The 25,963-nt window shown below is 39.9% G+C and overlaps 1 protein-coding gene across 1 annotated transcript in view; it reads right to left on the reverse strand.

Moving 5' to 3' along the window:
• The window catches only part of LOC102234204 (niban-like protein 1), a 43,301-nt gene extending 18,106 nt beyond the window's left edge, over positions 1-25,195 (reverse strand). The window contains exons 1-5 of the mRNA XM_023342803.1: positions 24,958-25,195; positions 2,984-3,114; positions 1,101-1,229; positions 908-1,013; positions 586-753 (exon numbers count right to left, since the gene is read on the reverse strand). Of these exons, the coding sequence (XP_023198571.1) occupies positions 586-753; positions 908-1,013; positions 1,101-1,229; positions 2,984-3,114; positions 24,958-25,012 (589 nt within the window). The 5' untranslated portion in view covers positions 25,013-25,195. The remainder of the gene's footprint in view (positions 1-585; positions 754-907; positions 1,014-1,100; positions 1,230-2,983; positions 3,115-24,957) is intronic.
• Between the last annotated feature and the right edge of the window lie 768 nt (positions 25,196-25,963).

Genomic DNA, 25,963 nt, shown 5'->3' on the forward strand with positions numbered 1-25,963 from the left:
AGTTGGCTAAAACAATGGACATCTGCACAAACTCACTATGCTCACTGTCAAGCATAGTGATTGGAGGCAGATGATTTGGGCTTGTTTTGCAATAGGTCAGTCAACGGTCAAATGTGAGGCTCTTTGTAAAAAGGTAGAACTGTGACTGGAACTGGGTCATTAATACAACAATAACCTCAAACACTTCAGTAAATCTGGAAGAATTTTGTTTCTTTCTTTGTTAATTAAACAGAAAATTACTGATCGGTTCTACAGCAGTCATTGGGTGAGAGGCGGGCCTGGAAGGTACACTACTGCAGGTCTGGCTCGGGGCTGTTAATGTGTCAATAAAGTATTTCTGATTCTGATTTCAGTATTTAACTCATTTAAGATTTGGTGCTGAACAGACAAGAGATGCTGTAGCTATTCTCTCCAGCTGCAGAGAGTATGCTGCTTCCTCTAGTTCCTCTAGTTGAAGAAAAAAAAAAACTACCTATGATAATAAAATCAACAGTCCTAGATTAGCAGTAATATTTGTATAACTCAGTTATCAGTTGATGTATTTAATCTAGCAGTCTCTGTCGACAATTAGCTGGCAGCTCTTACCATCGTTTGCATGTCTAACACAGTCCTGAAGGACAGCATGCCACTTCTGCTGCTCTTTCTCCGTCTCCACACAGAAGAAGTAGTGTCGGCCGTAAGGATGCCATAGCATCAGAGGAAACTGGGAAGGAAACTTTAGGAAGGGAGCGCTTCCCACCTTGGCTTTCACACCTGAAATAATGTACAAGACGCACAAAGCAACACACTGAACATTACATAGTGACATCACAACAGAACAGCACTGGGTTCCACTGTCCTCAGTGAAACAGCTTCAGCTGACAAAGGCATCCAGCAATGGTGACTCAGGTACCAATGCAGTACTCACCAGGCAGACTGCTGCTGATTAAGTCCATGTACTGGTCCATAGAACTCAGCACTTTGTAACCAGCACAGTTAATGGTTCCTTTGGGAGGGAGGTGTTTGTCATAAGCCTGGAAGGTAAAAAAGGCAGCAGGTGTGTTAATGCATCGATGAAGCCAGTTGGCATCATCTTAAGCTGTCCAGTCAGTCTCGCTTACCGCTTTGTTGTCGTAGTAGCTGATATTGTAGGTGTCAGGGACAAAGAGGAAGCGATTTCTCCATTTCTTGTTCTCTTCCAAGCACTGGAAGATTGATCCAGAGAAGATGGATTTGTTCTCCAAAGGGTTCTGTGAGAAATAACATACTTTAACTAAAAACTAAAGGAGAACCAAAGAATATCCCTTCATCCCGTATTTAAAAATAAATCTACATAAAAAAGTAAACCAATTTTACAGTTATAGTTCTTTTTTCTTTACCAGTAGGTACCATCCCAGAAAAGTCAATGAAACTCTTTGAAGTCATTTGGTTTTTCAAATGACTTAAAAGTCTGACCCATGGGACAGACCTTTGCATAAATGTAAATAAGGTACAAACACAGAAAGCATTTCCATGTAGCCTGGTTCTATGTGAAGACTTATATCAGACCTTAACTTGTTAAACATCTACATGTTTTTTTAGCTGTTCAGTCCTGCAAATTTGAAGATAATGCTTGTCTTGTGTTTGCATAGACTTTTTGGAGCTACAAAACCTTTTGCTTAATACTAAATTAACATCTGTGCAATGGTAAGAAATGACACAAGTTTTTGTACCACAAGTTACAAATGACCTATGCAACCTGGACTGAACATTAGGCATTACTCTTAGCACGGCCTGTGAATTCTGCAGCATTCTGCAACAGGTGAGTTTGTGAAAGAAGCTTTCTGTTGCCTGATAGGCTTTAAACATGAAAATAAAGTTGGGAACAGACTACACCAGTTTAACAGAGTGAACCTCAAGTCTTTTTAGAATTTGTGACTATTAACAGACCGTTTCCATTTCATGACAAGGATTGAGGATCACAGACTTAAATGGCTAATGGATCACAGACTACATAATCGACTAAACTAAATAACTAAAGTCAACTGGACACATTAGACTCATCAAAATGAGTGTGACAGTTTGATGGAACAAACATACCAGTAGGTGGTGGTAATAGATGATACTCTCAGAATTCAGTCAGATTACACACATGAAGAAAATTATTGGTACTCTTCTATTAATGACCCAGAAGCCCACAATGGTAAGGCTAGGCAATAGATTAAAAACAATATATTATAATAGCTACATGATCAACATCAATAGAAAAAAACACATTCAATATTACATTCAATAATTCCAGGGGTGCCCAAAGTCGGTCCTCGAGAGCCGGCATCCTGCATGTTTTAGTTTTCAGCAGGTCAATGTTCTTCTTAGGCCTCTAATGAGCCATCATTGGATCCAGGTGCGTTAAAATAGGGAGAGAACTAAAACATGCAGGGTGCCGGCCCTCGAGGACCAACTTTGGGCACCCCTGGTATATTCCATAAATTCTAATCCAGAACTTCACGTCTCAAACTGCAACCCTTGAGGGCCAGAGTAACTTGCACCTTGCCCTGCACAATTGAATTAAATGGTTAAACAGCAGAGAGACATCAAGAAGTTGCAGCCTTGATGCCCAGAGTCTTAGACCACTACAGCTGATGACCATCTCACAGCCAGCTAAACTGGCTGTGGACTAGCTAACTCCCCATAGCTAGTCTATGGGGAGTTAGCATCAACTAACTTGCTCTCTCTTTGGTTACCTAGCAACAAAATGTTGAGTAACTTGTGCACCATATTCAGTCTTTGGCCGCTTTATTAGAACTTTATTATGAACCCTACTGGTTGATAGGCTTATTCTCTACGGCTTTTATTTACCTTCTTTAAAAAAAGACAACTTTTTTGTATTTGCTTTGCATGCACAGGAATGTAAGTTGCAATGACTAACCCTTGAGAGTGCCTTTTTGATGTGCCCTCCATGAACTGTCTCAATATTCACAGAGAATAGGATAACTGTGTGTAGGGGTGAGAGTGAGTCCCTTACCTTGCGCTGTAGTAGCTGTGGCTGTGGGCCGCCTCCTCCCTCCATGTCAAAGCGAACTTTGTTGAAAAGAGCTACAGCGTACTGTTGCTCATACAGATGCCCAAACTCAGCCATCACCACCCCAGTCCGGGCTGAAATACAATACAGAGCAGAAGTTAGACTCCCATGGCATCTATACAGTGTATATTGTTTCATAGACCATAATTCAAACAAAAGAGCACAATAGCTTCAAGCGGTGATGACTTCTCTGTGAGGAGATCTCACAAACAGACATCAGAAGTGTTGAAGAACAAGGTAGATCACTATCTACCTCACTGGTGTGGTGCAAACCAGTGAAGTAGCCTGCTAAACACTGATATTTTTATGCAACTCTAACCCCAGTGAAAATGATTTATGTTTGAGAACAAGGATCACATTATTCTACTAAGAATCCTGCTGGTTACAGGATAATGTAATCTCATCATTAAAGCCTAAAGAAAATGTGTAAACATTCCTTATACTGAGTATACCCAACTTGCTACAATTAGTCAAAATTACTCTGCTACATACTTCCACTGCCTGTAACCATTAATGACCTGACCCATACTCAGTCTTTGAACAAATATGGAAAAATCACCAGATTTTTGTGTGTGTGTGTCATAAGGGAAATGAAAGTTCACTGTGAAATCATGTGAACAAAAAAATCAAGTGTGCAAGAACAACATGGGTACAGAAGCAGAAATAAGTTTTTTTAATACAGGAGGATGAAAGATAAAATGAAGTGAGTACACTGATGATTACAGCTAATCAGTGATTATCTGCATCTTTAGGTTGAATTCAACTTGACTGCTTTGAGCAGCAGGTTTGCAGGTCCTGAGCAGTGCATACTGCTGTCTGCTATTTTTTATGACAAACAGCATCGATCTGCAAATAGGGGAAAGCTAAATAAAACCAAAGTTGGATTGTTTTTTGTTCTCAGCAACCACTATAGTTTGCTGACCTCCCAGAAATAACTACACCACTGTTTTCTCCTGCTAATATTTACCCTTTGGATATCTTGGTGGCCTTTAAAACCTGTAACTTAGCGTCTTCTGTGTTTTGATCATGAACTGCCACCATAGAAACATTTCTTAATTTGCTGGACATGGAAGCCAACATTCAGTCCAGAAGACAAATCGGTAGAACTGTTGGGAAACATTTATAGTGATGTTGTGGTGCACAACTATATTCAAATCTGATGCAGTAGGAAAAGTAGAGACAACTGCCACTACCCACTGAGTGGAACAGCAACTAATCTATGGGGAGTGACTAAATCCAGACATTGATGCTTTCCAAGGAGCAACAGAGTTCATAAGTTTCCACATGCTTTCCACTTTCAACAAACACTCAGAACTTGTAAACCTTCATGGCCCCTTAAGAAATTCCTCCCAGTGCCTGCACATCAGGAGATCCAATAGATGCTTTTTCCCTTCTAGCAGAAGGAAATCTGAACTTCATTGATAATCCCGGGAACAGAAGAGACCAAAAGTAGTGTGAATAAAGACAATTATAGATTTGAATCCACTTGTTCCTGATAAATAACAAATGCTTTTGCAGTTATTGAAGGATCAGAAAGGTATGAAATTTCTAAAACTTCTGAAACTGTCACTCACTCCCAAATTTCACAAAAGCCTGAGTCTTAATCTGTATACCGTTAGTTTGTTGTGATACCTTTAAAACACCCACTTTAACAGTGCAATTTTCCTCAATCAAAAACCATTCAGGGATAGATGATACTAATGTTCTTGTCTCATCTGAGCGCAACTGCAATAAATACGAGTGTTAAGTCCCTGTATGACCAGTGCCAGAGTCTGCTCTGCATTGCCAGCAGTAAGTTGGGTTCGTTTCCAGTGAGAGTTGGACTGAGCCAAGGCTGTCCTTTGTCACCGATTCTGTTCATTACTTTTATGGACAGAATTTCTAGGCACAGCCAACGTGTGGAGGGGATCCACTTTGGTGGACTTATGATTGCATCTCGTTTTGCAGATAATGTGGTCCTATTGGCTTCATCAGGTTGTGATCTGCAGCTTTCGTTGGAGCAGTTCGCAGCTGAGTGTGAAGCAGCCGGGATGAGAACCAGTGCCTCCAAATCTGAGGCCATGGTCTTGATCTGGAAAAGGATAGAGTGCCCTCTCTGGGTGAGGAAGACGACCTACTCCAAGTGGAGGAGTTTAAGTAACTCGGGATCTTCTTCAAAAATGAGGGGCAAATGGAGCGGGAGATTGACAGATAGATTGGAGCAGCGTCTGCAGTCAAGCGGGCGCTATATCGGTTTATCATGCTGAAGAGAGAGCTGAGTCAAAAGGCGAAGCTCTCGATTTACTGGTTGATATATGTTCCTTCCCTCATCTATGGTCATGAGCTTTGGGTCATGACCAAAAGAACGAGGTCACGGATACAAGCGGCCAAAATAAGTTTTCTCCATAGGGTGTCTGGGCTCTTCCTTAGAGATAGGATGAGAGTCTCGGTCATCCGGGAGGGACTCAGAGTAGAGTCACTGCTCCTTCACGTCGAGAGGAGACAGTTAAGATGGCCCAGGTATCTGGTTAGGATGCCTCCTGGACACCTCCCTGGTGAGGTATTCGGCAGGAGGATCAGGGGAAGGAAAACCAAGGGCACGCTGGAGGGACTATGTTTCTCGGCTGGCCTGGGAACGCTTTGGGATACCCCCGGACTTCACTCTCCCAGAGAAGTCTCCTTTCTGAAGCTGCTACCCCCCGCAACCTGACCCAGGACAAGCGGAAGATGATGGATGGATGGATGAATGCCTCAAATCTGATTTCCAAAATTAAATCTTTAATAAATGGCTGGACTGAAAATGTCCAACAGCAGAGTGAATGAAATAAAAATAAATGATTTCTTTCTTATGGGCTTAGATTGAACCCGACATTATTGTATTTTTTGTGTTTTTAAATAAGTTTTTTTTTTTCATTGCCAGAATTATACAAACAGTATGTATGCTATGAGAGGATGACAGTCATGGAGGTGTTCCTGGAATGTTCATCAGGATGCTAAGTGATGCAGACAAATTAAGCAAGGCAAACAAAGACATTAAACTAAACTAATAATGTCTACTCTGATACAATTCTAAGATTAAATCACTGAAGTATAAATTGTGTTTAGCTTATGGGTAAAAGAGCTCCCATATGCTAACACGCTTGTCTTTTAGGAACTGGTCCTGGAACACAAAGGAGGATTATTGAGTGAGGTACTGATAGGAGCTTTAGCTGATAAAGGAATCAAATGGAAGAAAGATGTGGAGGTTACATAAATCCTGAGGAAATGTCTTCACTTTTGTCATGTGGGAAAAGCCTGGAGACTTGTTTCACTGTCTTTGTTGCTTTCAGAACAGAGCCAAGCACCAATAAAAACACAATGCGTCCTCGGATTGACCTCTTCAACACTTCAGAAAAATGGTATTGGACGCTGTTGAAAAAAGGATGTTGAGCCCACCCACCCTACATAGTCAGGAACCCAGAATGAATTGGATGCATTCATCCAATCACTGAGATTCAAAATTAAATTCCATCTGCATTTTATGGAAAGGATGCTTCCCAGCTGCCACTGCAGCAGGGAGGAGGATGACCAACTGGAGCCCATCTGCTCTGTGTTGTGGCTAGAAACACAGCTTTTACATTTTGTAGCTGTGTAATTAAGTGTTCTGCTAAAACCATTAGTTATCCCTATGTAATTATAATTTATTGGCCAGATATGAAGAATCAAATTGATGAGAATTCCAGGGAATGGTTAAGCACTGCAAGACAGCATATTGTAGAACTTGAGTATATATACAGTATGTATATATATATATATATATATATATATATATATATATATCCAAAAATGCGCAGTCCTTGGCACAGGACTGCAATACTGCGCAGAACCCTCAAGCTCTCAGGCCTCTGGTAGAGGACCCGAGCTCAGAGGATAAGAACCACCCGCAGTGGGTGAGAAGGGAATTTATATATATATATATATATATATATATACATATACAGTACAGACCAAACGTTTTGGTCAGTATTGAGTACAGACCAAAAGTTTGGACACACCTTCTAATTCAATGGGTTTTCTTTATTTTCATGACTATTTATAAGGCAAGAAATCCCACTTATTAACCTGACAGGGCAGGTTGACCTATGAAGTGAAAACCATTTCAGGTGACGACCTCTTGAAGCTCATCAAGAAAATGCAGAGTGTGTGCAAAGCAGTAATCACAGCAAAAGGTTGTTACTTTGAAGAAACTAGAATATAAGGGGTATTTTCAGTTTTACACTTTTTTGTTTAGTGCATATTTCCACATGTGTTATTCATAGTTTTGATGCCTTCAGTGTGAATCTATAATGTCAATAGTCATGAAAATAAAGGAAACTCATTGAATTAAAAGGTGTGTCCAAACTTTTGGTCTGTACTGTGTGTGTGTGTGTATATATATATGTATATTTATATATATATATATATATATATATATATATATATATATATATATATATATATATATATATAAATGGTAATGGCGAACCAACCAGACATTGTCGTAGTGGATAAACAACAGAGGAAAGCCGTTGTGATAGATGTAGCAATACCAAGCGACTGCAACATCAGGAAAAAGGAGCACGAGAAACTAGAGAAATACCAGGGCCTCAGGGAGGAACTGGAGAGGACCTGGAAGGTGAAGACCACAGTGGTGCCTGTGGTCATCGGGGCCCTCGGGGCAGTCACCCCCATACTGGACCAATGGCTACAACAGATCCCAGGAACAACATCAGACATCTCAGTCCAGAAATGTGCAGTCCTTGGCACAGCCAAGATACTGCGCAGAACCCTCAAGCTCCCAGGCCTCTGGTAGAGGACCCGAGCTCAGAGGATAAGAACCACCCGCGGTGGGTGAGAAGGGAATTTTTTTTTTTTTTTTATATATGCGGAACCAGTACAGCTCTGTGTACCTAGTGTGTCATTCCCTAAATGAGAAGTCAGGAGAGGTCAGTATGATGAAAGTTGAACTCTTTTCTATTTTGAACTTTGTATCGCTGCTGTTGAATGTATTCTTTAGGCAAAGAGATGTGGAAAAACACAATGTTATTGTTGTCTGGCTAACTGACAGGAAGCCTCAAGAGGACTGTGATCTTTATCTTAAAAAAAAAGTAAGAGCATGTTTAACTGCAAGTTGGTCTGGAGTAGATTAAGGAGTGTTTACACATATTTGCCATTTTCATTTGTATTGGTATTTTTGGCATGGGTCCTGCCTGCTTGTATGTTTTTCTTAAGCTTTCTCACCCATCATTCCCTAAACTCCACAGCATGTATTATGTTAACAGAACAACAGGACAAATAAAAGTTTCATTGTACTGAACATATAATACACTTCATTGCCAAATGTATTTGTTTGCCTGTACACACCAATATAAAAACTTAAGTGACACATCCCATTCATGTTTCTGCTCAACTTTTCATCTACAACAGCTTAAACTCTTCTGCAAATGCTTTATGCAAGACTAGACAGTGTTTGTGTAAATTCTCTCTCACTTCTCCTACAATCCCATCTGTAAGGTTTATCACTGATGTTGGATAAGAAAGTATGGTTTATTTTCTCTGAGGTGAAAGTATTTTCTCTCTCTTTTGTTAAAGGGGTAACTTTGTATGTTAAATGGAGAAAGAGCCATAAAATTTTAAACTTCATTTGTGAGGTCACAAACTGATGTTGGAGGAGAAGGCCTGGCTCTCAGTCTCCACTCTACTTCATCCCAAAGGTTTTCTATACTTCCATTACCTTATAATACAGCCGACAGTTGACTGCAGAATATTTAGGAGTGAGGACATTTCACAACTGGATTTGTTGCACAGGTGGCATCCTATCAGTTCCACGCTGGAATTCACTGAGCTCCTGAGAGCAACCCATTCTTTCACAATGTTTGTAAAAACAGCCTGCATGCCTAAGTGCTTCATTGTATTCACCTGTGGCCATGGAAGTGATTGGTACACCCGATTCCGGGATGGTTGGGCAAATACTTTTGGCAATACAGTTTACTACTCGGCTTTGTGGCCCATTTTGGTAATTTCTGCCTACATGCCGCCCTCAGTTAAAGCTTCACACTTCAGCTGATGTGTTTACACATAATCAAGATTTTATTAGAGAGGAACAAGAGTTAGAGGGGACTGCATTGTTCCTCTCAGAAGGCATACTTACAGTCAGTGTGCATTTTCAGAGCTGCATAGAAGTGAAACTCCATTCCAATGAACATCTGAGAACTAGAATGCTCAAAATAAATAACTTTAAATAAAGCTGTTTTTTTAAAGTCAGACATGCCACCAACCCAGGGGGACTGCCAGGAATCTTGGGGCCCATAACAAGAAATTAAATTGGGCCCCCCGTGCAGGTGCTCTTACAATTTCTTGAGTCTGACCCATCAAAAGCCTCACAATTTTAAAGGCTTGCAACTGCCATGCTTTCTTTGGTTCAAAACTGATACTAGTACAATATTTACTGCTAGTGAATTTTGCCTGCAACAGTACTGTATGCAAATAGGTTGCTTACATTTTTTTTATTTTTAGCTTACTAAAAGGTCTCTCCCTACCAGCAACAGTCACAGGCAACGTGCAAAATATACATAAGGCAATTCAGACTTCTCAAAAAATACTACATGGTTGCATTTTGTTCAAGCTGCACTATATAACTTTAATAAAAAATATCGCTAGCCTAATATTATAATTGCCCAAGTCATTTGTTGGACAAATTGTGATGTCTGCCTGACTTTATTTTCCTACCACTGCTGCATCATCCTGCCTTATTACTACAGTGTATGTCCTCAGCCAATCAGAACTCGTACTGACAAGTCATCTTTTGACTTAGGCATTTTTGCGGCTACATACAAACATGGCACATTGCCTGAGAAACAGGGCTCTGCTGACCACAAATGAAGTATTGGCTCTTCTCCTTAATAATAATAATAATAATAATAATAAATTTTATTCAGCAGCACCTATCAAAACACCCGAGGACACTTTACTGTTTAATTTGCGTTTTTAATGCTGTAAAGAAATGGTTGATTATAGATTTGGAAAAAATTATAAAAGGCGATTCATACAAAAGGGTGAATACTTTTCACATACCTACAGCAGTTTGCTTTCCCTGATTGTCCAAGGGAAGGGTTCAGCATGCACCACTTTGGCCATTACAACACTTGCCATGAAGCTCTCTACATACTGTCCTTTACCTAATCTGAAGACCACATTAAGTTAGGAAGTCTGTTGTTTCTGCAGAAAGTTAGTGACTTCTCCTGCACCGGTGGAGGATTTTATACATGTGGACACCATTATATCACCTGAATTCAATGAATTCAGGTGACATAATGGAGGAGGAAGTATACTTATGGTATTATAGTGCATGTAGCTGATTGAAAAGCAACTGTGAATGTAAGGGAGAAAATTATTTATATAAAGTTTTTCTCAAAAGAATAAATTGTTCAGGTAAAGTTATTATGGAAGCCAAGAAGGACGTCTAAAGTCCAGTGCTGCTTGGTTAATGTTTAGTGTTCATGATTTTCTTTCCACAGACATAATTCTGAGAATACACATCTGATAAAATGGTTCTGCACACTAGTGAAACTGGATCATTTTAACCACTAAATTGTGCTTCTTAGACAAAAAAAATTACCCATATCATGGAATCAACAACCTCCTGCCTTTCCATGGTGCCCACAAACATAAGAATGTCTGCTTTGCACCAAAAATTCTGCAGATTGAAAATTCTTCCATTCACTTAGATCCTCATTTACAGGCTTTGAAAACAGCAAAAATCAAACCTCATTTGAAATCCCAATCCAAACCTAAATATCAATTTATTATGGGTCCATAGGTAACCTAGCCTCATGGACTGTGTGAGCTTCCAGATCATATAGCTGGGATTGCAGAATCAAACAGGACATGTCTTACAACTCACAGCCTCAGTGGAGGATTTGCGAAAAAGGATTTTACATGGTCTGAGTTCAGGGTTGTGATCCCCGTGCATGCTGACCAAAAGCATTCAGTGCTTTATGCAAACCCATCACTAGGCCTGTCACGATAGCAAATTTTGCTGAACGATTAATTGTCTCAAAAATTATTGCGATAAACGATAATATTGTTTGAAGACCTTTTTACACTGATTTAATGGAAATGACGTAATAATGCATGCGATTTCTTGCCAAAGATAGATACACTTTATTTTCAAAAGAACACTTAACACTGGAACTGATAAACAAAATAAACAAAACAACCAAAAACAAAAATAAAATGGATTCTCAGTCTCCATTAACAAAAAACTCACTTGAAAAAAAAACTAAACAACATAAAGCCAAAGTGGAAATAAATACTGCATTCAAGCAAAAGATTATAAAGTCTGCATATTATGTTGCCCTTCAGTAATAATTAGATTTAAATAGAGAAGATGGGCACATCAACTACCTGATGCAATAGTTCACACTACATGATTTTTGCTCCTATTTTTCCCCATACAACAATCTTAGCACGTTGGTCTTTCTAAGATTGTGTGGTGTGTTATGGCAGATCGTCCTCCGATCTAAATCAGGGGTTTTCCCCACTGGGAGCTTTAATGCAGCCTTTTGAATGTGACAGGTAGCCAATCAGAAAGCGTGGATTCTCCTCCGTGTTTTCTGAGGGGAAATTACGGAGGGGAATCCCAAACAGCTGACACGGCACAACCCGAAGTCCAGCGGACATTGGAGAGGATATGTGGAAACAACATTAATGTTTATTCAACATGCAAAGAATATAGAAATGACAAGAGGAGGAGTTGGAGCGAAATCGCTACTGCAGTTGATAAACCCGGTAACTTTTCAGCTGTTCTTCGTTAACGTGACGTAAATAGGTTATAATGATTTTCATTCAGTCAGGACTTTACGCTGACACTAGCCACATGCATTGCAGGTAGACTGTAGTAAAGCATTGATTAATGCCTGGTTTTTAAATTAGTTCACTGGACTTGTAGCCATTATTTGGTGCCCATTGTTGGACACCACACGGCAGGACCGAACCGTTATACCTAGGATTTCTGACGGCTAATGTGTGATCTCTCAGGTTTTGAAAATGGGCCGACAATCGGCCGACAATTCTAAGATCGTGCAGGATAAGATAGTGTGCGCTGAGCTTTACACTAAGGATATGAGGAAGGGGGGTTCAGTGGAGAGAACCGGAGTTGAGCCTTTTTTCATTCAGTGTCATTAACAGAAAGAGAAAAGGGCCGGAAGAGATGATAATGCCGATAATTAAAATGACGTTGATAGTTTTAATTTATCGTACGATTAACTGATTTATCGTTTATGGCGACAGGCCTACCCATCACACACCAGCATGTTACTGTATTCATCTGAAACTGTAAGTCAATACATGTGACTGTCACTGGAGGAACAGATGATGTCTCTATTCAGTGTGAACCGACTGACCGACCAACTGCTGCTTCAGTCTTTGCCTTGTACTGTCACACTGGTAAGGCTCCACAATATGTTGAAATTTTGCTGGTATTGTTAAGTTACTTTAACAATACCAGCAGATCAGTTATTTCTGATACTAACAGAAATAACTATAGATACTATATATCTAAATATGTGAGCAAAAAGTATTCAGGCCATCTTTGTCAGTAGTATATTTGGTGAGGTTTGTTATTTAATGCATCAAATTATATTTTAGAAAGACATTAAAATCTTCTGGGAAAATCATCAAGTAATCCCAACTAAGAACTAGAAGCAGCAGATGTATCCAGATGGCACTTTGTGATTAAAGCCACATGGTTGAGATGAAAATAATCAACATATTTTTTTCCAGTTAGAGAACAGAAACCCAAGGCAGAAAGACATTATCATTTGGTTCAATATTTGTTTATCTTTTGACAGTCATTTCATCATTGTGACAACATCATTACTGCATGTTCTCCTACTATTGTTCAACCTGACTGTTGGTCTTTGATGTTTATTCCATCTCTGCTTCTATAAAGCTCTTTGATTTTCTAGAGTATAAAAGGCATTACACAAATAAACTCTTTTATATACTGTATGTAAAGACTGTGTAGAGTGCAATTTCCTGGCCATCTAAGGTATTCTGTAGATAGTCAAAAGATCAACACAGTCCAAGAGGCTGTAGTTAAACATAAATATCTGAGAAATTGTGATTCAACAGATCCAAAAATCACATGGAGGGTGAGGCAGGGCCACATTTCAAACAGCTGGGAGTAACAATGCAGTCATCCCTGACACATTAGTCACACAGCACCAAGTTCCTCATGATAACTACATAAGAGCACTAGGAGTGAGAAGCTCCCCCCCAAACCTCACACACTGGGAGGACCAGTGTTGAAATGAAAGCTCTCAGTGTTCTTTACAACTCATCTATTCAGCTTTAAAGTTTTAGTTTTGCTGTTGACTAAAGCAACTACTTTAGTCAAATTACGCACAAGAAACTTTAAGACTTAGCCGATGTTTGACTTGACTGGTTCCAACTGGGTCACAACTGAATCGGACACAGAAACACACCAGGACAAGATCATGGAATATTTACTCTTCAGTCACATTAAAACCAGAAGAAAACTGATGAGGCGAAACAGAAACGTCAGTAACTATATTTTGGATAGATCACATCAACTGGTTATACAGTACACTCAAATTAATATGCAGTATTTGACTTCCACTTACTCATTAAGTCTTCATGTACCTGTCATGAACCTGACACTTCAGGATAGGTTCTTCAAAGTACTACAGGCTTTTCTATGCATCAGGAGCTTCTTTTTCCACAAAATAATTCAGCAGCTTTATATTTACAATTACGAGAGAAAGACTGTCCAACCCGTTATGTTTTGTGTTATAGCAAGGGAAGGCAAGAGAAACTGAAGTACCTAATTCATTTCAGTTTTCTTTAAATGGAGCCAGTTCACAACAAAAGGTAATCAAGAGATTTTATAAGACTATGGGTTTCAGTTCGTGTGCAGTTAAATAAAACCCGTTTTATTACAGTCACAGTCAGATTCAAATTCAATTCCAACTACAAACCACTGAGTTCTAATATAATACAGTCTTTTAAAGCAGTCTGTATGCTGTAAGCTGATGACATTTCATCATGTCTAAGAACAACAGCAGCCTGTACTGGTGCACTCAAAACCTTTTTTCTTAAGCCATCTACAGCAAGTTATTTGATACATTTTCAGATAAGGGTTAAATCGAATAAGACATTAGGCATATCATTTATAATAAATATTTTTTATGAACATATAAAAATACCTTTTGTCCCTTCAGTTTCTTCATTACAACAATCTATTATAAGAGAATTCCTAAAATTTAACATCTTGCAGGAGGTGTGCAGGTTCACCCCCTGCACAGTGGGGTGAGAGCTGTCAATTATATATGAGCCTGATTGACAGTGGCAAGACCCTCCTCCTGGCTCTGATTGGTTGTTTTTGCCTTCTAAATTTTTCCTGGCTGGTGATCGTAGTTTAGTGTGAGAAAACATATGTAAACACAACCTTACTTTGACTCCTGTTATAGCTCTGTGTTGACGAGTGAATGTCAATGTCAATTGATCTAGCCGGTCATACAAATGCTTAGAACAGACCAGGTGAGAGGCAATAAAAGCCTGAATGACCTTCTTGAGATCTTGAAAAGAGAGATAAGGCTTTGCTTTTGCAACGACAGTTGGTAAAGCTTGATTTAATAAAAGCACTTTTCTGTCTGTCTGTCTAACCCAAGGGTGTCAAAAGTACGGACCATGGGCTGGAACCACCAAAGGATTTAGTACGGGAATAAATGCATTATCATTATTCAATAATGATTATTTTGTCTTTTTCAATAAACATCAGGAGTGCTGTGTTTTAGTCAAAGCAGACAACATGACGCAACACTACGTCGGAACTAACAACAGATGGTAGCACTGGGCTTCAGGTTCTGTAATAAGCGTTTGGTTCGATCAGTTTATCAGCTTTTTTTTTGTTGGCCTTGGCCAACAAAAAAATAAATAAAATAAATAAAAAATCAACAAAATATATTTGTCAAAAAAGAGAAAAGTCGACACAGAGTGTTGGATTTTTCAAGAAAAATTGACTTTTTTGTAAATGTTCATGGAGGTGAATGGAAAACCTGTGTGCCTGTAGCCAGTTCTGGTGCTTAAAGAATACAATATTCAGTACCACTATGAAGCTCAAAATGACTAAAAAAAATACAGCAGCTTGCACTGAGAAAACAGAAGAAATGAAATGTTGGTGAGTCTGAGGAAACAACAATCTGTTCACATACGGAGCCGAAAGGCCAGTGATTCTGCAGTGAAAACCAGCTAAGTAATTGCTAGTCAAATTGCCCTAGCATCAAAGCCGTACTGTGAGGGACAGTTCATCAAGAACTGAATGCTGAAGGCTGTTGGAAATTGTGTGTCCTCAGAAGTGACAAGCTTTTGCCAATATTAGCTTGACGAGAAATACCGTGGCAGACAGGATATTAAACGCTGCTCAGTTCAAAATCAGAAGAATTCTCTGAATCTAGAGCTAAAACAATGTTGTTAAAAAAATCTTAAAAGGGTGATCCGTGGTGGCATGACCTAAAACATGAAGGAAGTCCCTCACAAAGATCAAGGGCGTTTAAAAACATTTAGCCTTCCTACGCAATTTCCATCTCCCTTCAATGCTACGTCTGGAATTTCCTCCCATTGACCTAAATTTCTACAGACGAATTTCAAATGGGCCAATCAACAAACAGACATGAAGAAGAAGAAGAATTACTTTATTCATCCCAGCAGGGAAATTATGTCGCAGTTACAGCAAGAATTTTTTATACACAGATTAACACACACACGACGGGAGCTGCGTCTGCAGGCAGCCAGCTGAGCCGGCGCCATTTTTGAAGGAGGACATGCGGCAAAGGTCGTCGGGACCGGGAGTCGAACCCGCGACATGCGGCAAAGGTCGTCGGGACCGGGAGTCGAACCCGCGACGTCCACGGGTCTAAGGCCTCCAAATGTGGGGCGTGCTAACCCCCTGCGCCACCACAGCACGAGATTTTCTGAGCCGTTTTATAATTGTAATCTGCCTGTAGTTTTCACAATGGTAGCAGAGGAAGTGAACAAAGCCCTTCAGTCCATGTTAGCCACTCTTCGAAGTATTGAGTAATTACAATCAAAGCAAGAGGAATGTACAAACGTGTTGGTACCCCTTGGTTAATGAAAGAAAACCCACAATGGTCACAGAAATAACTTGAATCTGACAAAGGTAATAATGAATAAAAAATCTATGAAAATGGACAAATGAAAGTCGAGGGTCGGCATCCTGCATGTTTTAGTTCTCTCCCTGGTGGTAGTAACAACCTTCTCAGTATGTTGGTGTTCTTCTTAGGCCTCTAATGAGCCATCATTTGATCCAGGTGCGTTAAACCAGGGAGAGAACTAAAACATGCAGGATGCCGGACCTCGAGAACCGACTTTGGACACCCCTGGACCAAAGGGACATGTTAAATCAAGGTGTGTACACTAATTAGCATCACTGGTGCCCCCATCCCCTTTCTCTCTGCCCTGTATATCTTAGATGAGCGTCTGTTCCACAATGCCTGATTCAAATGACTTCATGCCCTTCTTTGCATGCCATCAAGTGCTGCAGAAGTCTCTTAATCACCCACTTATTCAAGTCAGATGTGTGGAAGAAGGGAAACACCTCAAACATGCAGGCCAGTGGTTCTTGAGGACTATGATTCAGAAACAAAGCAAAGCTTTGTAAAAGCTACTTTCTCCAAATCTTTGGAAGAAAGTTTGGACATAGGCCAGCAGTTTGAGAGAACAGTTGGGTCAAGGTTGTTTTTTTTCTTCCAAAGGAGGGTACATAGTGCATATAGATTTAGCATTACCACAAACTGTAATATCATAATAAGTACCAGAGTTCTCTGTTAACAACCAAAGCAAATGGAACAGATAATCTCTGTGGTTAAAATAACAGGAATACCATAGACACATGTTAAAACATCCAGTGACAGCGTCTCCACACAGTCCCACATTCCACAAATTATGCCTCCTGTTCCCCCACCGCCCTTCCACCCTGTGTACTTCAGCCCCAGAGCACAGAGAGCAGTGTAAGCTGGTGCTGTGCATCTAGCTAACTCTTTGTTGTGCTCCAGCCAGCTGCCAGATTAATTGTCCCTGGGGCCTCCATGGTGCTGAGGTCATCTACAGTGCTGTCTTCCATCACTGAGGTAACCTGATCACACCAATAGGGTGTTCTCCTGGAATCTATTCTTAAAACTTAAGGTTCATTCAACATTCTCAGATTACTGGGCTCACAAAGATCTCCATTCCTCTAACACAGACTAATGAGACCCTCAACTTAATTTTACCACATTCCACCCCATTTTCTCCACACTGCTTAAATAACATTCCACTGAGATAGACCCACACACTGACTCATAAATAAAGCCTGTGTTCCCACAGTGCTAATGGCAGCACCAAATGTTTAGCTGAACTTCAAGGCAAAAATGGAACCAGGAACATAAGAATGGATGTGAAATAATTACACACCAATGGCTGAGCTCAGGTTCTGTTGTTATGACGCTGGTGAAGACTGCAATCTGGTGGTTGTGAAATACTAGGATTATCTTGACGTTGAAGAAGAATACTAGATTTTTACAATGTGGTGGATGTGCCTTGTTGCAGAACTGTGTGTTTAACTAGTTAACATCTAGTGAGATTGAAGCACTCGAACTGCTTTGAATTTAATAAAAACAACTTTCCTCAGTCTGTACCCTCCCCCTCATTCATACTCTCTGAGTTCCCTCATGATGCAACTTTCTTGAAACTGTCCTATTTTCAGGGGTTACTTAATGGGATCACTTATAGAAGATATCTGTTGGTGCAGGGTTCTCAAGGATTTCCTGTTTCCTGTTCTCTCACCCATCAGACTGTTATTGGACCAACAATTTCCTTTTTCTTTCCTAATGTTGTTGCTGCTCTTTTCACTGGTATCCAAGATAGCATTTTAATTTCTCTTTGTCATGAAATGGTGACAGTTTCATGACAAAGAGACAAAGAGCCCACCAGACTGGCTCTTTGTCTGCATGGGACAAGCCTTTATGACTGTTCAAGGATTATTTCATTGTTATACCACCTTTGCTCTTTTGTGGTAAAAAATTCGGACTCGGGTCCCAGATTAAGAAATTTACTACACAAAAATAAATAAATAAAGTAATTTATGTGATATAGGTATGTGGAGCCCTTCATGATGAGGAGTGCCCTCCTCATGCATCATGTTGTGTAGAGGTCTGAGGTGCAGGAAAGGCTACCCCCAGAGTCCTCTGTGCAATCTTAACCACTACAGAGCCATCCTCTCAGCAGCAGTGCAGCTGCTGTGCCACACGTTGATGCAAGTGCAGAGAACGCTCTCCACCACACAGCGATAGAAACTTCTCAGAGTTTCCAAGCCAAGCTCTCTGCAGCTTCCTGAGGAAGCAGAGACGCTGGTGGGCCTTCCTGACCAGACGGGAGGTGTTGGTACTCAAGGTAAGGTCACTGGATATATACACAACCAGGTACCTATAGCTGGAGACCACCTCCACAGCTGCTCCTCTGAAGTACAGAGCTGAAATCCATCACTATCTCCTTGGTCTTATTCACATTGATACAGAGATTATTTTCTCAGCACCACTACCCCAGATGTTCCACCTCCTCTCTGTAATTAGACTCATCACTGTTCATGATGCGTCCTACTACTGCTGTGTTGTCTACTTGTTGCTATGGTGTTGTTACACATGTGCCTTTAGAATCCATGTTTTGTATAATATGAAACCCCTGACTAGAACAGGTTAGCCACACAACACATGCAAGTTCAACTGATTTCTTTAACGCAGCTGTTTAAACAATTCCTATCAGATTTGCATGTACCACACTAAGCTAACATCTGAAGGCAGATGCAAGAAGAAGATGTTCAACTCATATTTAGTCCCTCCAGTTTTTGCAGTTCTGTGATCACAGGAATTCATTCAAAAAACAACAAATTTCTGCATTTTTCTGTGCTACTGCATAATTGTGAATTTATTGCAATTTTTTGGCAAAAATGGCCAAAAATATTAGTTTAAGTGACTGCTACCTACAATATTCTTCTTGCTTTTACTTCACAGCTGCTTCAGCCTTACTTGATGTCAAGTTATAGTTTGTGACCCAGGTCACAACAAAAAGTCACATTTAGCATCATAAACAAGCTGAACAAACTGAGCAAAGCAGAATCCATAGGTTCTCCATGAGAGTGGGGGATAATTATCTTGCATACCATGTAATAAAGTATTTTAGAAGGTCTTTAATGTGGAAAAAATAAGAATTTTATTTTTCCACATTGATCAATTTTCCAAATAATCAATTTTGATTCCAAAAAAGAAGTGTAAAATTATGGAAGAAGCAATATCCAGCTGTATAGAATCCAAGCTGATATAAATGTTATTCAGAACAACCTGATTCCTTCCAATCACACTCTTATCAGATTCATGTACATACAGTCAATGGCTTCACAATATCAGGCAAATTAAAAAATTTTCACAATGTCCCCATTACTAGCATTTCAGCCACCAAAACTATGCATTCTGTGTGGACATCACAGCCTGGGAGAGTCCATTCAACAGGCCCCATATATTATTCTCATGCACAGTTGCATGCATGGAATTTTAAATATACTATGTAACCTAATATTGCATCCAAGCAGCCATTGGCAGTGACTAGTGCATATGTGGAAGTTGCAAAGGTAACTGGGACTTGATATATTATGTTGTACTGAACAATCAAAACCAGCTGATTGTATAAAGATAAAGTAAACAGCTGAAGCCCAACTGATTTTATCTAGTCTCTGACCTTGAAGCAATCCCTTTGTCTCACTGGGGGCTGAATGACATTAGGAAAACGTAACATTGCATTTTTATTATTGGCATGATGTGTTAATGAAATATTGAACCCTGGCAGGGACTGGAGAGGTGTGAATGCAAAACCAAACTCTGATGCAGACCAAAAAACTAAATTCTGGTTAGCCTATGAACCTAGGTTTTGGTTCTGTGAATTCTGGTGCAGTTCAAATGCATACGTGAATGTCAAGCAGACCCCAGACTGCTCTAAAAGCAGGAAGTGGACTACATCGCAGGGCCTTCTGGGTCAATCAACCCAAACAAATGCAAGAGTTTAGTGCTGGAGGGAGAAATAACTTGTGGTCTTTTACCAAGCAAAAGAGAAAACTACTCAAATCTGATGCTACTCCAATTTTGTTTCTTAAGTCTTCTTCAGATGTTTTTGTCTCATTTCCTTCAGTGGTTCTTGGTGCAGCGCCACCTCAGACAAGGGGTGAACAGATTTTTCAGTTAGTTTGGATTGTTTGACAGTGCAGTGTAAAAATAAACCACACCAGCTGAAAATGTAACAAATGTTTCAATTTTAGTCCCTAGTCAATCCAGGTCTTCCAGACTATGAGGTGTGAAAACACTGTTATTTTCTCAGACAGTCATCATAATTTTCAACTTCTCCTTCCATCTGCTGCTCGCATTCAGTGCAGATCACAAAACCATCTGCAAACATTATAATCCTGAGGACTTCTGCTTAACCTCATTTATTAACTTGCAAATAAGAAAGGGCCCGTAGCACCGGAAAGAAGAGCAAGAACAAATGTCTCATGGTAGAACTCAAACCTAAATAAAAATTAATAAACTATTCTAATCTGTATAAGCATAAATCATAAACGGTTGTATTAGAGCATAAAACAAATGCTAAAAAAGAAAAATTGACCTATTTAGTAAGACAGGCTGTGTTACTCTTATTCACACACATTAGTTTTAATTAAGAGTAACTGCTCCAACCAAGAAATCCAAGCATAAATTTAAGCAACAATGCATGATACAGATTTAATTAAAACTGTAGTTTTTTTTTTTATTGATTCCACTAAATTAGCAGCTCTTTTTGATGTGATGAAAAGATTCCAGTTTGAACCTCCATGGTTCAAACTGTTCTTCCCAAAACACAGAAGACTGATAACCCAATGAAACCCTTAAAAATGCTTTGTTTGAGTGTATATCGAGGCCTCCGACTTTAACACATGCTTGCTCATCATGCCCGTTACTAAACGGAAATGAGAGGTTAGTCACATGACCTGGGCCATGTCCAACCTACCACACACCCCCTCTTCCCCTCTCCAACTGCAGTTGACCTCGCCCTTCTGCATACGAGGGAAGTTGAGTACAACTGCTGATTGCTCAAACAGGCAAACCTCCTCCAGGACTCCCACGTCTGTTCTTATCAGTAAGAACTGCGTTCCCTGCAGTGGGATGACAGACAAGCGTGGCTCATCCATCAGCAGAGTAGGAAGACACTTTGTAAAATATGCAAGGAAGTTACTTTAGTTTTTAAGCAAATTATTCAACCAACAGATTCTTAAATCTGAAACCAGTGCACCACACCCTATTACCAACTTCAGCAAATAGACCAAACTTGATTCCTGTGGCAAAGATTTGCCTGCTGTAATTATGTTTATTGCTTGCAATAATCCCTGAGTATAATTTATTATTTCTGATCAAAATTTGCATCCACCAGAGAGGATAGTAACTTTAAAAAGTTTATGATTAAAGCAAAACATTCCTCTATTAACCATCCCGTGTTCTGAATGGTCTAAATACAGACCATTTATTTCAACAATTGAAGTTATGTCATAACGTGCAACTATAAGATAGGTGCTCACATGATAAACGAAAAGATTTATTTACTGAGAAATGTGTGGACAGCTTTGTATTTGCCTGTGGGAAATACGCTTGATGCATTGTGGGAACTATTTTCCTGACACATATTACATTGTGGTGGACTCATTTCTCCTTATGGGGACTGAAGCCTGGTCCCCACAAAGAGAAATGCGGTTTTTGGGTCAGGGGTCAGATTTAGGACTATGATGTGAATTGAGTTTTGGGTTAGGGTTAGGTATGTGATGACTAGGTTTGGGGTTAGGATTAATCTGTAGAAATGAATGGAAGTCAATGGAAAGTCCCTGCAAGGACAGGGAGACAAATGTGTGCTTGTGTGTGTGGGTGTGTGTGTGTGTGCTTAATGATAAATCCAGGCTGGCACTCGGCTCATCTCAGCTGCAGAGACTATGTGGCGCAGGCTGTGCAACTCAAGGCCAGGAAGTTTCCATCCAATCCGTACACACACATGCTCACACAAACTTTTTCATGCATTCCTCAGATTCCACATCTGATAGATTTTTGTGGGTCTCACTCCAAACAGGCCACTAAAGGCAGACATGATATTTGGCTTGTAACATGGCATCTGCTGTCCACATCTCTGGACAGCAGATGCCAGAGAAGCGGACAGCTCTAACAGATCCAGCTCATGCCTTAAATAGGTGCAGTGCCGAGAAGGGGAAGTCACTGTAGCAAAGAAAAGTAATACTTAAAAGCATCAGCAAGTCACCAGGCCACAGTTACAAAGTCTGGAAGTCTGAGCAGAAAGGATAACATTTCTGCTGGTTTTAGTCTCTTACTGCAGATGGTTACTGTTGTTCTCTCTAAACTTTACATGTATCTGATCATTTCTTTTCTTGAAAGGTACTGCTCACAAGGAAAGCTTTGCTCAGTTAGAAATGAAAGGCACTGTCACATGTCCCATCTGTTTATAGCTGCCCTTTTCTGTTGCATAAAAACAGGTTATGCAATTAATTGCAATATATTTTACAAAATGTAACCAAAACAATATCACTATTAGGTACAGGCCTAATTTCAACAGCTCCCAGCAGTGGGAGGGGTGTGCCCATTGTCCATTCAGGTTTCACAATTGATGTGTTGAATGTTTAATTCCAGACAACTGAGTCATAATATCCTTTGAATCGACTTGTTTAATCATATGTGGATAGTTGATCCAATGTTTGCCCATTTTCTGGGAAAGATATGTTATCAGGATGGGAAGATAAACTGTTTGGGTTCTGGGGAGTATTGGACAGTAGTTTACTGGAAAAGTTTGGATGCAGCCATATCATGGTGGTGGAGTTTTTTTTAACCAAACCAGTTGCAGTGGTAATCTGATGCAAGTGAATGCTTGTCAATCATCCATTTTCCTGTTTTCACATCTCATAAGCTCTGAATTTTCAGTAAGCTTCATCAAGCTGGCACACTGCGTGTGTCACAGCCACATATTGGTGACTGGTTAAAAATCAGATCCAGTTGACTAAAACTTCAACAGAGTTTATGCCTCCAGGAAGCAATTGTTTCTCAAGCTGAGGGTCCAGACCTTCTCTATGAAGCAAAGCATAGAACATGGAGCTAGTTCTTACCAAGCTAATCTGGAAGCAGGGCCTCATATAAACCAACGACCAAATAAAATATTATGGACAGAATATTTAAGGGTTATTAATCAGTCCAGTTAAAAAAGTAAAAGAGGGAAAAACTGATATTCGCATGAGCAACACAACTTGGTCTTATTTTTACCTGGTTTATTTTAGGGATGGTCATTACACAATGTGGAGCTGCAGTTACATTCCTCACTTTACACAAAATAAAATGATACAAAACTGTAGCAGTGAGATGACTGACCGGTTGTGAAAAACCAATCTCCTCAGACGCCTTGGGTGAGTCTGTTTTCCAGATTTTCCAAACTTTTGTTCAGACGAGCTGGACAAACAGATCTGCTCCATTTAGGTTCCATCTTTTCTACTGCAGGGAGCTTAATACCAGTCAGTGTTAGGGATGATATCAATAATCTCATAGCTGATTGTATATGTCCACTTCCATACACTGTTCTGGAAGCTTATCTACTGTGCTCTAGAGCTGACTTCACCAGGACACATTCCAGCAGGCCACATGAGGAGCTGAAATGCTGGTATCTTCATGGTTCATTTTAGTTTCAAGGTAAATCAAGGAAAATGTTCAGGCCCCCATGCATCAATTATACATACAGCAGGATCTGTCCTTGCCACAGAGAAAACAATGGTTACCAGGATTTAAACGGTGACAGGCTTTGGCCTTGAAAGCATGATTCCTTTTCCCTGACTACAGCCCTTTCTGTGAAGTTAACCTTGGTTAATAAGCTGTGGTAAACTCAACAGAGAGGGTGGGGCTGGCTCTTCCATAACACAAAAGGCCACTTTCACCTATCTGCATGTCTGCTACTCAAACACTGAAACTTTAGCTGACCTGGAAACTCAGCAGTATGTCACTGACTTTTAGTTGATTAGTTTTTCCAAATGAAATCCACAGAAATCTGAAAATTAGGATTCAAACTCTTTAAAGGGAAACTTTTGCTCAGTTACACATAAGATTTTAGTGCTCTTCCCTTAATCAGTAGAACTAAGATGTATTGATAAGCAACTTGAAATGTTGTCAGAAACTGGGACATAATGCATCTTAAATACCAAAATGATAAACAAACAGAGATAATAGATCCAGGTATGCTGGCCTAATCTGTCCTGTGTCTTTTACAATATGACTGATTAATACTACAGATAAGGGCCAAAAATATTTTGGCGTAATGGGACACACACAAAACTAAGCATGAGAGCCAGCAAAAAGAGAATGAAACGTAACCAGTTTGTAACTTAAGGGGTGGGGTGGGGCCACGGGGCTTCATCTAAAAGAGGTCAGAAAAAGAGAAATGAACACAATGTCTGCTGTGTTTATTTCAAAGTTCAATGGGATGAATAGTTGTGAAAAATGTTTTATGCAGTTTTTAAAAGGAATATGAGCAGGGGTACACCATAGGTCTTCAAACTGGTCTGTCTCCACCTCCTAGTTTCTTCCACACTTCAAACCTGGTTGGTATAGCCACCCAGCATTTTAGTACGACTCTTCAAAAGAATCAAACAGACTGCCCCTCTCTGATAATTACTCCACTAACATTTCTGTCTGGCATCTGAACCTGAGGAGGATCTCTCTGTGAACCGCTGAGGCGTAAAAGCGCACATGGATCAAACGCACCGCGCAGTCTGGTAACACGCTCCTCACCTGAGATAATCTCCCGCTTGGCTTCATCCAGGTGACTGGAAACAACGTCCCCCATGGCAGAAGAGAGTCCAAGTCTCGATCTGACTCCACAGTATGTCTTCAAGAACACTTTGGAACAAACACGCCTCTTCTCCACCGTAACCCTGCTGACAGCAGCGTCCCTGTAACAGGCTCCAAGGCTCTGAGTGGCACGGCGAGGAGAAGGGAAAATGACTTCCAGACTGATTTCCAAATCTCCAGAGGAGTTTTTTTCTTCTTGAAGAGACACACCCTCCATTAAAAGTAGGAGGGAAACTCCCACCCTCCTGTCTGCTTTGGTGCGTTCAAATCATGTAGGGAAACAGCGCTTCTCATTCTTGTTTGAAGAGTTACCGTCTATCGTCTTATTGGTCAAATTTGGAAAGAAACATAATAATAAACACATCAGTGAAATGTATTTTTTTAAAAAGATGCTCATCAGCAAACTCACATTTTTAACATTAGGATTTTGTTCAAATGAATGTACAGCCGCATCATTTATTTTACTTAATGAATGATTGAAATAAAGGAACTTATATTGTCCAATAATTTATAATCATCAATCATAATTAACTAAATTGTTTATTTTGATTCTAGAAAAAAAGCGAACTTGCGTTTTTCAGAAAATGTGAATGTGATGTAAGACCAATAAAAAGGTATAAAGTACAGCATGGCTGGCTCAAGATAAAGTTAACCAGCTGATAAGTTTGCTTAAATTTAATTATTTTTTAGTAATGATTTCTATGTGATTATGTGAACAAAAACACAAAATTTCATCATAAAGTTGTGGTTTTTACAATAACCTAGACTTGATAATATATGTAGAAATTATTCTTCATAAGGACAAAAAGAAAAAAGAAAATGCTCTTGGGGACCCCTGGTGGCCGCAGTAGGTCACGTTTCACCGGTAATAGGAGCTGCAGTTCAATGTCCTTAATGAAAATTATGTTCAACACCTGCTTAATGGTAGTAAAAGGCACTTTTAATC

The sequence above is a fragment of the Xiphophorus maculatus genome, chromosome 11 (assembly GCF_002775205.1).
Source record: "Xiphophorus maculatus strain JP 163 A chromosome 11, X_maculatus-5.0-male, whole genome shotgun sequence".
NCBI lineage: Eukaryota > Metazoa > Chordata > Actinopteri > Cyprinodontiformes > Poeciliidae > Xiphophorus > Xiphophorus maculatus.